Source organism: Portunus trituberculatus, chromosome 49 (assembly GCF_017591435.1).
Source record: "Portunus trituberculatus isolate SZX2019 chromosome 49, ASM1759143v1, whole genome shotgun sequence".
NCBI classification, from domain to species: Eukaryota; Metazoa; Arthropoda; class Malacostraca; order Decapoda; family Portunidae; genus Portunus; species Portunus trituberculatus.
Genome location: NC_059303.1, coordinates 7,586,521 through 7,605,359, shown reverse-complemented (window position 1 = coordinate 7,605,359; position 18,839 = coordinate 7,586,521). Strand labels below are relative to the sequence as shown.

Here is an 18,839-nt window from a genome sequence, read left to right as displayed (position 1 = left end):
TGTTGTTTGTTGTTTTGATGTTTTATTTTATCTCTTCTCTTTATTTTCTTTTTCATTCTCTTCTTCCTCTTTTTTCATTCTTTGCCTTTTTTCCTTCTTTCTTCTCTTCCTCTTTTTCCTCTTCCTTGTTCTCTTCCTCCTCCTTTTCCTTCTAATGTTGTTGTTGTTTGTTGTTATTGTCGTTGTTATCCAGTAAGGATAACACACACACACACACACACACACACACACACACACACACACACACACACAACTTCCCTTTCCTTTATACACGCACTGATAATAATGACCGTGATATGAATTCTAATAATTTTATGCATAATTTTCCTGATGTGGCCGTTCTTTCCACAGTGGTAGTGACCTGCGGAGGGACACGTGTGCGTCTACCAAGGACGCTTACTGTGACAACGAAGAGGTGGCTGACGCAGGTACACGCAGGAAGTGACGTAAGTAAATAAGGAGATGCAGTTGCTTGCTTACGATTTAATAGTGTTGTCTGGCTAGTGAATGAGTGGCATAAAGTCAACGAAGAAGTGACGCAAGTGGATAGGTGAGTTAGTGTAGAGTAAAGGAGTAAAATAATGATGTTTTAGCTGGTGTAAGGATGTAATGATGCAGTAAAATGGAGGAGTTTGGTTATTTGAAGTTAACCAGTGAATGAGTAGAGGCTGGCTGACTAAAAGAATGATGTTTTAGTTAATGAAAGGATGAAACTGTGTTGTAAAAGGAGGAGTTTAAATTCATGGGAGGTTATTTGAAGTTAACCAGCGAATGAGTAGAGGCTGGTTGTCTTAAAAGAATTATGTTTTAGCTAATATACGGATGAAATGATGCAGTAAATGGAGGAAAGGGTTTGAGTCGCTGTTGATGGGAAGTTATTTGAAGTAAACCGATGAAAGAGTGGTGGATGGCTGACTAGAAAGAATGATGTTTTACCTTATATACAGATAAAGTGATGCAGAAAAAAAGGAAAGGATTTTGAGTTGATGAAAAGTTATTTGAAGTAAACCAGAGAATGAGTGAATGCTGGCTAATTTAAAAGAATGATGTTTTACCTAATGATGTAGTAAAAGGGGGATTTTGGGTTGCTGGGAAGTTATTTGAAGTAAACCAGTGAATGAGTGAAACACGAAAGTGACGTTAAAGAATAGAGAAGTACTAGAGCAAGGAAACGAAAAAAAATAAATAAAAAAGGAAGACAGACAGATGATAGTTCAGCTGATATAAAGAAAGATAGTTTAGATATTTGACTGGCTGTGAATGAAGGATGTAAGAAGAACGCAATGTAGGTAGCCAAGAGAGAAGAGTAGATAGAAGGGAAGAGTAGAATACTAATAGTTTAGCTGAGATTTGAATAGTGATGTAGCTGAGGTAGTCGTGCACGAGGATAACAAACTTAGCTAGCCAGAACGAAAACAAAATGTAAATTCACTGAGGGAGAAAATATAGAAAAAAGGAAGAGGAGGAAATGAAGGAGGAGAAAAGTGAAGTGGAGAAATGGGAAGAGGAGAAAGAGAGAGATGGTGGAGGGAGAATTAGAGAAGAAAGAGAAGAAGGAAAGGGAGTAGGAGAGAGGAAAAGGACGAAATAGGAGACGAAGAAAGGACAGATGGAGGAAGAGGAAGAAGAAGGAAGGGGAAGGAGGAGGAGGTGAAGAAAAGAAAGAAATGGAAGACGAAGAAAGGACAAATGGAGAAAGAGGAAGAAGGGAAGGGAAAGGAGGAAGGAGAGAAAAAAAAGGAAGAAATGGAAGAAGAAGAAAGGACAGATGGAGGAAGGGGATGAAGAAGAGGAGGAAGAAGAAGAAGAAGAGGAGGAGGGGGAGGAGGGGAGGAGCGTCTTAAGCCATCTTGTTGACCCGCAGCCAAGATAATGCTGAAGTACGTTCCTATCTGGAGTATGCCGCCGCCGGGGACTGACTATCACCCCTTAATAATTCTCCCCCATCACCCCCCATCATCCCCCTCACCCCCAACAGTCCCTTAGTAGTCCACCTCCACCCTTGCCACTCCACCACCGCCATTGCCACCGCCACCCACGACCATCCAATGTATCTGTAATGCTCGTGTTTATTTATTTACTTTGTTTGTTTATGTATCTTTGTGTCACTTAACGCCATGTATCTTTACCATAACTAGTTTTTTTTTAATGCATTTTTTTTTATTTGTTTGTTTATTTACTTGTTTATTTATTTATTTGATGCAAGGATTCCATAGTTATGAGATTGGATTTTTTTTTTTTTTTTTTTAGAAACGAAAACTTGACACGAGCAACATAAAACGAAAAAAAAAAAAAAGGCCCATTTAGTTGAAACATAGAAACATTTATTATTCCAAAATATACATGTGTAATTACAAGATAATCGTTAGTATTATAGGGACTCCATTTGAATCTAAGCTTTGAGAGAAATAAAAGGTATTTTTTTCCTACGACTTGGAAAAGAAGACTAAAAGAATAATATGATATAAAAAGAAAAGAAAAAAGCTAATTAACACCACCACTTCTTCCCTCCCTCAAAAACAAAATTAATTATACAAAGAAAATCAGAATAAAAATAAAATAGAGAAACCAATTTAGTGTTCATGAGCGACTTAACCTCTTCAGTACTGGGACGCATTTTTACCTGAGTTTTTTTTTTTTTTCTGATGTAAAAGGGAGAGCTGGCCAAAGGAAACAACAACAAAAAAGAAAGAAAGAAATAAAAGATGGCCCAGTCTCCTTACAGCTCCGACAGAGTTAGCCAGAAGACAAGGATAAATATCTTGAAACCTCCCTCTTAAATGAAGTCAAGTCATAGGAAGATGGAAATACAGACACAGGCAGGGAGTTCCAGAGTTTACCAGATATGTGATTAGATGACTTTATTTACATTAGGAAGAGTCTATGGAGATCAGAAGATTAATGGCTAGAGTCTTCGCTATTCTAATACCCAACATACGTAAGTTTGTAGAGCTATGTTTAATCCCTTCAGCGTTTTCATATTCATTCTGGTTATCATTTGCCGATTTTATACGGCTTCAGAAACTTATGCGGGGATTAAAACAGTAAAGACTGGCCATTAATCTTTTGACCTCCATAAACCCTTCCTACTGTAAATAAAATCGTCTAATCATACTGAAAAATCGTGGTAAAAATGCGTTTGAGTACAGAAGGGGTTGAAATCACCAAATATTTAGCAGAATGAATATGAAAATGTGTTATGGTACTGAAGGCGTTAAACACACATCACACCTCACTGTTTATTGACCAGTTTGTAATTAATCTGATAAGCCGCGCAATGAATAACAACAGCGAGGACGAATTAGTTTCTTGAGCTGTGCAAATATTTAAAAGGCCGCTGATAACACGCAAGAACCAACACAAGCTTGAGTCATACTGCATGAGGCCAAACATGCCGTGAATTGGATTGATTGGTTAGAAATATGCAGTATGAGGGGATTAGAGTGGTAATGGTTGTAGTAGTAGTAGTAGTAGTAGTAGTAGTGGTGGTGGTGGTGGTGGTGGTGGTAATAGTAGTAATAATATTGGCAGTATTGGTAGTAGCAGTAGTAGTAGTAGTAGCAGTAGTAGTAGTAGTAGTAGTAGTAGTAGTAGTAGTAGTAGTAGTAGTAGTAGTAGTAGTAGTAGTAGTAGTGATAGTAGTAATTGGTGTTGTTTACTACCACTACTATTACTACGACTACTACTTCTTCTGTTCCTACTATTACTATTACTACTACTACTACTACTACTACTACTACTACTACTACTACTACTACTACTTTTCATGTACGGAGACCGGCAAAGGAGAGACATGAATGAAACAAAGACGATAAATAAACAAAGAAAGAAAGAAAATAAAAGAAAGAAAAAAGAAGGAAAGAAAGAATATAAAGAAAAAGAAAACCCCCAAATCATCTATTAAAAAAAAAGACAAATAAAAATAAAGATAACAATAATAAAAAGAAATATACAAGAAGCCAATAGATAAACTAGAATCATACCAAAAGACACGAAAATGAACCTTACATACACCTTTAGCGTCACGTGTTGCTCTTATCTATGGCCCATATTATTAAACAACACTCTAACTGCCCCTCCTTCACCCCCCATCCCTCACCCTGGACATACTCACGGTGCAGGGAATTGTGGTTCATCCTGACACACTCATAAGGGGCCAGTGTTCCTTGCAGACTGTGGGGGAATGAATCAACTGCTGTGATAATCTGACCCTATATTTTTTGTGTTGACCTTCGTGTCTTGCTTGAGTTGCACCGTTGTCTCTTAACGCAGCTGTGAGTTATCGTGTTTTGGCGAGAGAATAGCAGAAGGAGGAAAAGGAGGAGGAGGAGGAGGAGGAGGAGGTAGGGGAGGAGAGGAAGAGGAGGTGAAATACTCGTAGTAGGAAAGTTATGTGATTTTAATGATTTCTCTAGTAATTTCGGCTTCTTTCATGTTTTCATTTGTTGTGTATAAGACGAAGAACAATATGAATAGATGAAGGAAGATTTATTGATTAGCATTACGTGTATAGAAATGAAAAGAGTGAATAAGGGAAAAGGAAAGAACAAGGAAAGCTTGTCCGCAATGGAGATATAGAATAGAAAAGAGAGAATAAGGTAGAAGAAGAAGAAGAAGAAGAAGAAGAAGAAGAAGAAGAAGAAGAAGAAGAAAAAGAAAAAGAAAAAAGCAGAACAAGAAAAAGAAGAAAACTTATTGAAATTGGACACAAAAGAAATTGATAAGGAAGTAAAAAAAAAACGAAAAGAAAACGAAAATGGATTAACCAGTGAGAAATAACGTTGAAATGCTACAAATTAAGAAAGAATGCATTAATTTCAAGTTACAGGGTTCTGAATGTTTATCAATAGAGTACAGAACCCTTACGTCACACACCAGAGGATTAAAGACCACTAGAAGGCGGAAAAGAGAGAGAGAGAGAGAGAGAGAGAGAGAGAGAGAGAGAGAGAAACATTGTCAGGCAAGGAGGTTCAGAGTCTAGTCTAAGGAGGTTCAGGGTTACGTGAACAGAATTAGGCGAGAGATAAGCAGGTGTGTGTGCGTCCGATATGCGCTTGTCACACTTACTTCTTCTTCTTTTCTTCCTCCTCCTCCTCCTCCTCCTCCTCCTCCTTGACCAGCCTTACGTGCGTGCGTGGTAGGGATCAAATTGCAAAAGTGTGTAAATGTGATTGTTTTTAAGTAGGAGGGGAAAAGCTGGCCAAGGGTAACATAAAGCGATGAAAAAAAGGCCCACTTAGATGCCACTTCCCCTGCAGGTCCGACAGATTTAGCCAAAAAATAAGAAAAGAAAGAAAAGAAAAGGATAAATGTCTTGAAACCTCCCTCTTAGATTATTATGAGTTGTTTTGTTTGTTATTGGTTATTTGTTTAGTTTGAAAAAAGCGCTTTATTCATCTCTTTTCTTTTTTTTTCATTTATTTGAATATTGTTTGATGTTTTATTGCGAGTGTTGTTTGTCTTTCGTTTTTTGTTGATTTTTTGTTAATGGTTTAGTCGTGTTTTTCAATGATTTAAATGTGTTTGAGTTATTTTGATAGGTTTTGTTCATGATTTATTGATTAATTTTTGAGGTTAATGATTCATGTTGTTATTTCATTAATCTGGTTGAGTTTATTTATTGCATTCCTTCCTCCCATTACTCATACAGTGCTGAAGGATAAATGAAAGAGAATAAGAAAGAAAATGAACAACTTAATTAGCTTTATTGTTATGTATATTGTCGTAAATTTTAGTATGATCACAAAAACAAATCATTCTTTATGTCTTTGTCTCGGGAAAGCCTTTTGTTTTCTTAATTTTTTTTCATTACTTACTTTTTTCATCCTTTTATTTTGCATTGGCGTGAAGTGAATAGGAGAAGGTAGGAGAGTAACTAACCTAACTAGCTAACTAACTATGTAACTCACTAACTGAATGTCTGATCTAACTTAACCTATCTAACTGTCTAACTATCTAACTCACTAACTGGATTAACTGACCTGACTCAGCCTAACCTAACCAAATAACTATCTATTTATCTCACTAACTGAATGACTCACCTACCTTGACCCAACCTAACCTACTTAACTAACTGTTTAACTATTTAACTCGCTAACTGATTGACTGACCTTACCTAACCTAACCTAATTAACTACCTAACTATCTATCTCCCTAACTGATTGACTTACCTCACCTAATCTAACCTAACCATGCAACCAGTCAAGTAAATAAAGGAACTAAAGAAAGAAACACAGGAAGAATAATCAACAAAAACGTGTTATCAATGTATTTCAGATGGCTTTCCTTACTCCTCGTGTGTCTGTCTGTGTGTCCGTCTGTTTGTTTGTGTCCTCTGCCGCTCCCTCCTCTTGCATCACTTAGCGGCAATACCGGCGTGTAAGTAAGCAGGAAGGACATCCCAGTTCTTTTTTTTTTTTCCTCCTTGTTTCCTTCCTTCCATCCTCCTTTCCTTCCTTCCTCCTGATGATGGAGTGGATGGGAAAAGATTGATTGTGTAATGTGGATATGTTTTGTTGTGAATTTTGTGTGTTTTTTCTTATCATTTTATTATTTTGTCTGTCTATATAGCTCTCTCTGTTTGTTTATGTGTGTTTTCCTTTCTCTCTCTCTCTCTCTCTCTCTCTCTCTCTCTCTCTCTCTCTCTCTCTCTCTCTCTCTCTCTCTCTCGTTCTTCATTTTTCTTATCTTGTCGGCATTTGAAATCAGGCTAACAATCTCAACATCCTTTAAAAATTGACCTTCAGAAAGACCAAAACGCTTCAAAACACGTGCATTCTATAAACTTTGCAGTGACAAGGTAAGCAATACATCTCTTACACTCACTTCATAACACCCACACTAACTTCTAGACGTGCATTATCAAGAAAAATGTAGAGATTTCAATTTTTTTTCGTTTAACTGTTATATTGTAGAGACATTTATGGCGTTCCAGAATTTTGGCTTGCTCTGTCTGATCTTTAACCCTTTCAGTGCTGGAGCGCATTTCTACTATGATTAGACGACTTTATTTGCATTAGGAAGGGTCTATGGAGGTCAAAAGATTAATGGCCTGTGTTGTCACTGTTCTAATCCCCCACATAAGTTTCTGAAGCTGTATAAAATCACCAAATTGTAACCAGAACGAATATGAAAACGCTGCATGGTACTGAAAGGGTTAAGGGAACTGGCATTCAAGTGGGTCTTTTATTCTTTTGTTACTTTTGGCTGGCTTTCCTTCTTGTATATAAAAAAAAAAAAAATGGCGTTCTAGACTCTAAACATGCATTCAAACTTAACACGAACCTGACATGCGAGTAAGCACATTGACAAAACCAAAACTGGTATAGCAATTCAGGTTCATATTATAGATCTTTATTTCTCTTGCATTTCGACGAGGGATGTTCAGAGAAGGTAATTCATGTTGTGTCTTCTCCCAGCACACTCCACTTATCTAATGCTACAGCCATCGTATTCCTAAACACTTCCTTCTCTCATCAGTACTTTCACAGATCACAGAGATCACTAGTCGGGTCCTCACGGGTGTTTCTCCAACTAGTGACACGGAACCATTGTCAGACTATCAGTAAAACCACAAAAACCCTTGAAAAAAAAAGGCATAAAACAGAATAACTTTGACTAGAGATGCTATAACAAATCAAGATAGGACGGGGATGTTTTGATAACACACCGCCACCGCCACCGCCACCACCACCACTACAAACACATCCACCACTCGCTAGGGACAGTACTTTCATCCCTCTTCTACTGACGAAGGCGTGGGCGGGGAAGGTACTCGAGTTCCTCTTAGATTGCATCAGTTTATCCCACTTGTAGTAATCTGAAGGGATTGATTGGATGTCCTCAGGGGAAAGGCATTGGGCCCTCGCTGACGGTGCTGGGTATTCTAAACGCCCTGAAGGAGAGATAAGACTGAAGGGGAAGCTTGCCACAGCGGGAGGTGCACTGGTGAGGTAACTGCGACGCGGGTGGTGAGATGGTGAAGCTCTCTCTCTCTCTCTCTCTCTCTCTCTCTCTCTCTCTCTGTGTGTGTGTGTGTGTTAGTGTGTGCAAGGCCTCTTTCCAAGGATCTTCCGCATGACTTTGATAAGACAATCACTGGGGCTTTCTGGCATTCCTTTCTCGTTTAGCGATATTGCGAGAGTGTTGCATAACGAACGGGTGAAAGAAGGGACCGCTTGAGAGGTACTACTGCGCCATTTTGCTCAGAGAGAGAGAGAGAGAGAGAGAGAGAGAGAGAGAGAGAGAGAGAGAGAGAGAGAGTGTAATAGTAAGCAGATCATGATAATGCATGTTTGAAGATGCACGACACAATTATTGACTGATTTGCCTCCTACACTACAATTTCGGAGTCATGGTGTAATGGCGCCGCTCAGTCGAGAAGGAGAACAATCCTACGTGTATTTCATTACCTCCTACCGACTCAGAATTAACGAGAACTATTTATGGGAAAAAGGAAAAGGCTCCTTAAACGTGTGACCTCAAAATCAACGTCATCTTTAAAATTTTCCTCAATACTTTTTTCCTTATTTTCGTAAAGCGTTGGGGATTTACGGGAGTAACAATTGGTGCAGGAGAGTGTCTTAATCCATTCAGTAGCATGCCTCGTTTTCATATTAATTCTGGTTACTATTTGGTGATTTTATACAGCTTCAGAAACTTATGTGGGGATTAAAATAGTAAAGATTGTGGTCATTGATATTTTTACATCGATTGACTCTTCCTAATGTAAAATAGAATGGTCTAATTGTACCCGAAACTCATAGTAAAAAATGCGTCTCTATATTAAAGAGGTTAAAGGCTATGGAGACTGTGAGTCCTTATTCAGATACCCTTTACTCTCTTACCATGACTATTTTCAAGTGCTACAGAGATGATTAGCCGGGTTTTCAAGAGTGTTTCTCCAGGTAATAATGTAGAAATCTTGTCACTCTGCCTCTAGAACCGTAAAAAAACACCTTAAAAATCTCGTATAGATTTAGATAAAGCCTTCTGAAATTGTTGAGGTGAAGCACAGAGGTGTTTGAGAATTTGTCATGTTGTCAGGTTCTTGTTTTCGAAATTAGTGATGTAGATTTCTTGATAAACCATTACTAAAACCATGGAAACGGTGTGGAAATCTATGTAGCTTCCAGTACTTCCAATATTGTACAAGATTAAATTCTCCAAGAACTTAGTGTGATATGCTCGTATTCTCAAACTCTTCTGTGCTTCATTTATCTGGATGTATACGAGTTTTTCAAGGTGTTTTTAGGGTTCTAGAGGCAGAATGACAAGATTTCTACATTATTAACAGGATAAATACTCTTGAAAACCCCGCTAATCATCTCGCTGCCCTTGGAAAATAGTCGTGGTGAGAGAGAAGAGGTTTAAGGTTCTTTTATGGTTCCAGACGCAAAGTGACAAGATTTCTATATTATTAACAGAATAAACACTCTTGAAAACCCGCTAATCATCTCGCTGCCCTTGGAAAATAGTTGTGGTGAGAGAGCATAACAGTCATTAGGGTACCAGTGGCTGAGGCGTGGCTCTGTTCCGGTCAAGGGTTCGTTTCCCGGTTCATTTCTAGATGGATTCATGTTCATTTTCGCCTTCTGATAGATTTTCTTAATGTTTATCCCACCTTTAGATATTTGTCCCACTGTTCATCCCACCTTCAAATATTTGTCCCACTGTTTATTCAACCTTCAGATAATTCTCCCACTGTTCATCCTGTCTTCAGATATTTGTCCCACTGTTCCTCCCACCTTCAAATATTTGTCCCACTGTTCATTCAACCTTCAGATAATTTGTTCCACTGTTCATTCCACCTTCAGATATTTTTCCCACTGTTCATCCCACCTTCAGATATTTTTCGTACTGTATCTCATCTTCAGAAAGGAAAAAGGAACTTACTGTGTGTGTTCTCAAGTTAAATATATTCCCACACTTTTAAAATCAGCAGTATTATTCTATTTATTATTTGTATCCTCTTTTTCTGTGCAAGAGGGGACTGACTGACTGATCAAGGGCAACGAGAAGAGAGAAAGAGGAAGAAGGCCCCACTCGATACCATTCCCTATACAGAAAAGGTCAAGAAGGAGGGAAGCTCTCATTAATTACTAAGGGTTCTGAGTCTGTAGTAAGAACCAGCTCAAGCCTTAGTAGTAAAAAATAAGAAAAAAATGAAAAAAAATGAAAAATATAATCTTATACACATATATTTAGCCATTTTCACATGTACCTTTGCTCTTGATCTTCCTTCTTTATCTCTTAACCACTTCCTGTGTCTCTTTCTCCTTATCTTCCTTTTCTGGGTTAGGGAGAAGTAGGGAAGTTACATCATGCTGGTGAATGATACAAAGGAAGAGGTGGAGGAGGAGGAGATGGTAGAAGGTAGAGAGGGATGGTTAGATAAGTTGTGGTAGTAGATAGACAGATAAATAGATTGGTAACAGACGGACAGATTGATAGATAAACATATAGATAAACAGACAGATAGATAGAGAGTTAGACAGATTGGTTTAATATGTTATCAATGGAGATAAATGAAGATGAAAACAAGAACAGAATAAAAAAGGAAATTTGATAGAGACGAGAGAGAGAGAGAGAGAGAGAGAGAGAGAGAGAGAGAGAGAGAGAGAGAGAGAGAGAGAGAGAGAGAGAGGAACAGATAAAGACAGATAGGTAGGAAAAATAACGATAAAAGAGTGAAAGATAAGGTCAAAGAAAATGATAATGAGGAACACAGACAGATGTAGAACCAGAGACAGACAGACAGACAGACAAACAGGATCAAACAGACAGAAAAATATAGGAACAAACATACAAAGAAGGAAAAAGAGAAATGGAGTAGAGTAAAAAAATAGAAGGATAGTAGGAAAGAAAATAGGAAAGAACGAGAATAAGACGTACACACACACACACGCACACACACACACACACACACACCTGAAGGAGGACACCTGGGTAGACACACACTCAAGAGCATCAGCTAGAGCGAGATAAGGGAGATTAAGAGAGCGATAAGAGAAAGAAGCAGGATGATGCTCCACTTTATACCCGGCGCCTTTACCTGGGCGGCTCGGCGTGACACTTTCCAAGCCAGGTCAGGTCACGCTATCGTCTGGAGTCCCACATTGCGATGACTCAGCGAGGCGGCGAAGGAAAGATGGACACGTAACCAGGGGACTTAGATACACACTCAGACCAATGGTGAAGTTGTAGGTGAATAAATTGGCGGTTACAGTGATAAAAAGATGGTGCAGGTGGAACGTAAACAAACTAGTGATAAAGATGGTGCAGCTGGAACGTAAACAAACTAGATAGTGATAGAGAGATCGTGCAGTTGGAACGTAAACAATCTAGTGGTTATAGTGATGGAATGGTGGAGCTGGAACTTAAACATAATGATAGGAGGATGGTACAGCTGGAACGTAAACAAACTAGTCGTTAGATGGTACAGGTGGAGGAATTTACGTTATATTGGTATACAAAATTAAATATAGCAAATGTGTACACAGATAGACCAAAAGAACGAACTTATACATGAACAAAGTAACGGATATAGTGATAAATAGTTAGACAAGTGGAAGAATGATGTTGCAGATAAATAGATTAATAGTTATAGAGATAGATACAAGTTGACTTAGAAATATACAAACACACAGACAGGCTAGAAAATGCATTTACAGATTAACGAACTGACTGACATAGTGATAAACAGATAGACAAGTGGAGAAATAAACGTTGAGGTGAATTAAGATAGATGGAAGGGCATAGTAAAGACATATGTACTTAGAAATAGGTAAACACACAGATAGATGATAAAATGAACTTAAAGACAAACAAACTGACGGAGATAGTAACAAATAGATAAACAAGTGGAGGAAATAACGTAGAGAGAGATAGATAGAATGACAATAGAATCGCCAAATTGACTCAGAAATAGGTAAACACACAAAACAGACAACAGAATGAGCTTACAGATAAACAGACAGACGTATATAGTGACCGACACACAAACACGTGGAGAAATAAACGTACAGGTAAAATGAATGAAAAGATAAGACAGGTAATTAGATGGACTTACAGACACTCAGACAGACAGACACTCAGACACAAGAAGGAGTAAATAAATAGGAGCAATATAAGAGGTAAGCGAGAGTGACAGTCTTGGCACGTCTCTTTATCTCTTCAGGATCATCAGTTTTTATCAGCTAAGGCGCTTTGATAATGATAACACGTCAAGCAGTGGTGATGGTGGAGGGTGGGGTTGATGGGGTGGATATGGTGTGGGTGGAGGTGGTTCTATCGGTCGCGGTAGTTCTTTGGTTCTCTCTCTCTCTCTCTCTCTCTCTCTCTCTCTCTCTCTCTCTCTCTCTCTCTCTCTCTAGCAGTAAACTTTGGATTATATGTACATTGTAAATCTTTTTTTTATTTTATCTTATTCTTGTTCTTGTTGCTTGTTGTTTTCTGGTTCTTCTTGTTCTTCTTTTATTTCGTCGTTTTTCTTGTTCTTGATCTTTTTATCTTAATTTTTCTTGTGTTTGTTCTTGTTCTTGTTCCTTTTTTTTTTTTTCGTGTGCATCAGAATATCACAACACACGCTAATACTACAAACACACAAAACGCGACGAACAAGCATAAATAGACCAACCATTAAACAAACTAAGACAGAAATTCTCAACCGGGGCTGCTGGAATCACTTATAAGGATGTGCTGGGAAATGATGCACACACTTCACATTTTTTTTCTATCCTTCTAATAACAAGACATTAGTAGTTAGGGGTGCTGGACTGCTTAGACATGACAACACGAGGGATGCTATGGTCGGAAAAGGTTTTGAAACGCTGAATTAAGACAAACAGCATTAACGCCATAAATAGCAACATTTCATACAATACAGAAGCTAATAACAAACACCATTAGAATATCACAACCCACACGTACATTTCACCAAGCACTGATACTACAAACAATCCAACAAAACACTAGAAACAAATATATATATAAAGTGACCAATAGACAAACTAAGGCCTGCATTCAGAAACGCTCTGCTCTTCCGCCATGACTATTTTCCAAGGCCACAGAGATGGTTAGCAAGGGTTTTCAAGAGTGCTTCTCCAGTTAATAATGTAGAAATCTTGTCACTCTGCCTGTAGAACTGTAAAAACACCTTAAGAAAACTCGTTCAAATTTAAATAGAAGCTTTGAAATAGTGGAGGTGAAGCACAGAAGCGTTTGAGAATACGAGTTTAAGATCAGCACCATTACCTTCTTCTGTACCATGACACGTTTTCATATTCATTCTGGTTACTATTTGGTGATTTTATACAGTTTCAGAAACTTATGTGGAGGATTAGAATAGTATAGACTCTGGGTATTAATCTGACCTCCATAGACCCTTCCTAATACAAATATAATCGTCTAATCATACCCAAAACTCATGGTAAAAATGCGTCCTAGTACCGAAGAGATTGAAAACTCTGGCAATTAATCTCCTGACCTTCATATACCCTTCCCAATGCAAATAAAATCGTTTAAATTTACCCAAAACTCATGGTAAAAAATGCATCCTAATACTGAAGGGGTTAACACCATAAACAGCAACAGTTCTTAGAGTAGAGAAGGTAATAACAACTCTTCAACATCCACCACAACGCTTTCCTTATCTTTGACCTGAATATTTATCGAGCAGAGAACAGAACTGCAGGAAAGGATGATGTTCCCCGAAACCTCCCAGAGTAGCATGGGGAAGCTTCATTACGTAGGAGCTTAAGTGACATACTAATTACAAGATGAAGCCAGGCACTTTCATTTAATTACCTAATGGGAACGTTATTATGGGTCAGAGAGAGAGAGAGAGAGAGAGAGAGAGAGAGAGAGAGAGAGAGAGAGAAAGGATGGAGTGGATTAGATAGGAAATAAGAAAGTTAGGAATAAGTTTTACATTTTCGAGAGAGAGAGAGAGAGAGAGAGAGAGAGAGAGAGAGAGAGAGAGAGAGAGAGAGAGAGAGATAATGACTCCTTTACATTCACACTATAATTTGAGTCCCAGTGGTCTTCTTAAATTGAACGAAAGAAGAGTTGAGTCTAGCGTTCCACTCCCACGGTCCTTCCTCCTCCTCCTCCTCCTCCTCCTCCTCCTCCTCCTCCTCCTCCTCCTCCTCCTTTGACAAAACCACAGTGGACGGAAATAGAAATAGGAAAAAACAAATAAATAAAAAAAAAACCAGTTGCTAAGCAGTTTAACCGATAGATAGAGAATAAAGGACAAAGATAGGAGATAAACGAAAGAAGGGAGAGAAAAAATGAAAAAAAGTGAGGACATGTAAACAAATAATCTCTCTCTCTCTCTCTCTCTCTCTGCTATCTTATCCCATAGTAGATTTGGGTGAAGTTAAAAGGAGTATGATTGCCTGATAATTGATAAGGCTAGTGGTCAGTAGTAGTAGTAGTAGTAGTAGTAGTAGTAGTAGTAGTAGTAGTAAAGAGGGAAACCTGAAACGAAAATAAATATAACAAGTCTAATTTTCGTGTTTTTTTTTTTTCAACATACATCAACAGAAAATATGAAGGAAAACGAGACATTTATTTAGCGTCTCTCTCTCTCTCTCTCTCTCTCTCTCTCTCTCTCTCTCTCTCTCTCTCTCTCTCTCTCTCTCTCTCTCTCAAAATACCATATGTCCCTAAAATCAACAACAGAAACGCAAATCCAAGCTAGAGAGAGAGAGAGAGAGAGAGAGAGAGAGAGAGAGAGAGAGAGAGTGGTACGACTGAGACTTGAAACTGGGAGAAAAGGAGATAAAGGAGAACACACACACGCACACACACACACACACACACACACACACACACACACACACACACACACACAGAGAGAGAGAGAGAGAGAGAGAGAGAGAGAGAGAGAGAGAGAGAGAGAGAGAGAGAGAGAGAGAGAGAGAGAGAGGAGGAGAAGGGGAAGGGGGAAGCTTATCAGATAAAGACGAGAACACTTGACTCTTCTTTCAGTCTTGAGATAGAGGAAAGAGTAAAGTGGAGTAAGAGTAGGAATAATAAAGACACGTGGAAGGAAGAGAGAGAGAGAGAGAGAGAGAGAGAGAGAGAGAGAGAGAGAGAGAGAGAGAGAGAGAGAGAGAAAATGTGAAAGTATGTAAATGTGAAGGAAGATTGATAGGAGCAAGAAGGAAGTGTTTTACCTGTGTGTGTGTGTGTGTGTGTGTGTGTGTGTGTGTGTGTGTGTGTGTGTGTGTGTGTGTGTGTGTGTGTGGTTTAATTGATGAACAAAGGAATGAGTTAGAATTGATACAAGAGACGAAACAATACAATGAGTGATAAATGGTGGAAATGAGACAGGAACCAAGGAATGAGTGAATGAAAGAATGAATGAGAAGAGCGGCAAGACAATGAGATGGTACAGTGAATAGAAAAATTAGCGGAAAACAGAGAAAGAAATTAAAAAAAAGAATGAATTAATTAGCGGAGAAGAAAAGGAAGACAGAGAAGAAAGAATGAATGAATTAATAAATGAGAGGAAAAACAAATGAAATAGTGAATAAAAGATAAATATAAGTTCTGACGGTCAATCTTAATGTGATATGAAAGCAGATTGGCAGGAATAAGGATGGTAGTAATAACAATATCTGAACGTGATAACAACAAAGCAATGAGTGTAATAATAATATGACTTGAAGTGGCGGTGGAGACGCTTCGCTAGATTAAGAAAGTGAGGATGTTTGAGGCTGGGAGGAGGAGGTGGAGGAGGAGGAGGAGGAGGAGGAGGAGGAGGAGGAGGAGGAGGAGGAGGAGGAGAAGGAGGAGGAAGAAGAGATGAGAAGCTGCACTCTCTCTCTCTCTCTCTCTCTCTCTCTCTCTCTCTCTCTCTCTCTCTCTTGCACACGCGCCAATACTTCAATCAATCTATCAATTAATGAAAAAGCAACAGGTGAAATACAAATCATTAGCAATCAAGGGTTCAGGTAGAGTCCAGGTAACACTCGAGCTCACAAAACACACTCCATGTGCCCAAAGCTTGGCACACTTTCTCCTTTAATCTTAACACACCCCAGTTCACTTCTCTCCCACGTGTCCCTTCAGCCAACTATCTTCATAGGTGCTAAGGATTTCCCGGCGCTTTTACCCTAGTGAGGAGATTGAAGCATGCGTTTTAGTATCACGTATCTGAATTTCTCTCTTTCAATAAGGGTGTTTAAGATTTCCCGGGGCTTTTACCTAGTGAGGAGGTTCAAGTATGCGTTTTAGTATCATGCATCTGAATTTCTCTCTTTCTATGAGGATGTATAAGATTTCCCGGTGTTCTTTCCCCAGTAACGAGGTTCAGGTGTATGTTGTAGCATCATTCACGAGAAAGCTGGTTCATATTTGCATTTCAAACACCGCAAACAGCAAGAATTAATGATGAAGTAACACATCTTCTAATCCTTTACTTAGATCTATATCACTGTCTAAAATTCAAAATCTGAGGTAGTTTCTAGGGCGTTTGAGTCACCGTTAAAGAAATCTGGCAACCTGATGAGCAGACGAGTCGTATCTCAATGAACAACCCGTGATTATTTATAGAGGCGACGCTACCGTGAGTCGCCAGTCGCAACAATGTCCGGGAAGGCGAAGGAGACAGGTACGGCGGAGACTTCTTTAGGAGGTGGGCTGCAGGTGTCGGCCGCCGGGAGTACCTCTGGAGGGGACGGCAGCAGCCACCTCTCCCCGGATGCAAGTTACAATGTTTACGAGACCAGGTATCAGAGGTCCCTGCGCAACTATCTGACGAGGGAGACGCTGCCCAGTGAAGCCCATTACCGCAACCTCGAGTCCGTGGTTGGAAATCAAAGGCCCACCATTGACGAGCTGCACCAGAACACCGTCAGCGAGAGAGAGGTAGGAGACTCAACTGCCCACCCTAACCTATGAGAGAGATGCAGTGTAGGAATGCTTACCGATGAATATTACGTTGTAGAATCTAATAGGTCCAACGTGAGAGAGTAAGAAAGAGTAGGAGGTTCAACTGCCCACCCTAACCTATCCTAATAAAAAAGATGTATTGTAGGATGCTTACTAATAATCCTAACGTTGTGTAAGCTAATAGAGCCCAACGTGAGAGAGATAGGATACTCACCTGGCGATTTTAACCCAACCAATTAAGAGAGATGTAAGAGAGTGACCAGTGATCCTAATCTAATGTAACCTCACTTAACCTAGCCTCACCTCATGTAATCTCGCCTATCTCGCTTAACCCAACGAGAGAGGTGTAGGATGCTGACCGGCGTCTTAAGGGGAGAACATAGATTGACAACAGATGAATTTAACTTAATCTAAACTAGTGAAAGAGGACACAACACAAACTCAAGCGTGAACATAAACTGACCTAATGGAACCTAACCTAACCTAATCTAACATAGTAAGGGAAATATGAACCTAACCTACCTCACCTTACTCTAGTGACAGATTAACACCATTTCTATGTTACTTATACCTAACCAACCCTACCTTATCTAATCTGACTTAGCCTAATTAAACCTACCCTAGTCAGACCTATCCAAAGCTTAACAAACCTAACTTTAATCCTTTCACGATACGAGACAATCAACACCATTAGAAGCAATGCATGATATCTTTATAAGCATCAAGAGGAAAGAATGGGACAAAAGAGCATAGATTTGACAATTCCTATACCGTTTAAAGCTTGGAGGTATCTGCAGAACAAGTAAAGATGTCTCAGGGTGAATAGTTATTAAGGAAAGGTGTACCAAATAGCAGGTAAAGCGTTAATTAATCGACCCTAACCTTATCTTTCCTTACCTAACGGAACTGAATATTATGGAGCTTTAAAAGATTAGACAAATTTATGGATGAGGATGATAGGTGGATTTAGGTAGTTTTGTTCACACAGGGACTGCCACGGTGGGTCCGACAGCCTCTTGCACCTTCCCTAATTTTCTTATGTTCTTATGTTCTAATTAAACGCAATCTAACTAAGACTAATCAATTCTGTACGTTATCTAATCGAACTGAACTTGACGAGAGAAACATGAACCTAATTTAATCCTAATCTAACCCAAACCTAACCTAACTTAACCCAAACAAACCGAACCTTAACTGAACCTAATCTAACCTAACCAAACCTAACCTAACTCTAATTGAAACCTAACCATAACCTAACCTAATCTAACCTACCCTAACCTAATTAAACCTAACCAAATTTACACCAAACCTACCCTAACCTAATTAAATCTAACCAAATTTACACCAAACCTAACCTAACCAAACCTAACCAAACCTAACCTAACCTAACCTAACCTAACCTAACCTAACTCCACCTCACATTTCGTCCCCTATCTGACTCTTACATTTATTTCTGGCTTTAGGAAGGGTTGCGAAGTCAGACTGTTGGACGTCGGTAGGTTATTTATGGCTTTGCATGACGGATGTGTGTGTGTGTGTGTGTGTGTGTGTGTGTGTGTATGTAGGTCAGTTTTATTTAGGGATGCCCACGTGCAGATCTACGGGATTCTTGTATCTTGTGTGTGTGTGTGTGTGTGTGTGTGTGTGTGTGTGTGTGTGTGTGTGTGAGGGTTATGTAAAAAGGAAGAATAACCTTGAAGAAATAACAATCAAAAGCGTTTATTTACATGATCCACATCCTTTTTCCGAACCAAATTAGTGAGAAAAATATATATAAATAGAAAATTAATAAACTGAATAAGATGATCATTAATGAATACATAAATAAACAAGTAAAACATGAAGCAAAATAAAAGTGTGCAATGTTACCCATCTGTTTACTGGACGTGAGAATCAAATCAACACAATATTATGACCATTTTCTAAAACAATTCTGC

The 18,839-nt window shown here is 38.9% G+C and overlaps 1 protein-coding gene across 1 annotated transcript in view; it reads left to right on the top strand.

Moving 5' to 3' along the window:
- Positions 1–18,839, top strand: part of LOC123499301 (solute carrier family 12 member 3-like) — a 128,357-nt gene that overhangs the window by 6,330 nt on the left and 103,188 nt on the right. The window contains exons 2-3 of the mRNA XM_045247104.1: positions 352–446; positions 16,564–16,878. Coding sequence (XP_045103039.1) covers positions 16,597–16,878 — 282 coding nt within the window. The 5' untranslated portion in view covers positions 352–446; positions 16,564–16,596. The remainder of the gene's footprint in view (positions 1–351; positions 447–16,563; positions 16,879–18,839) is intronic.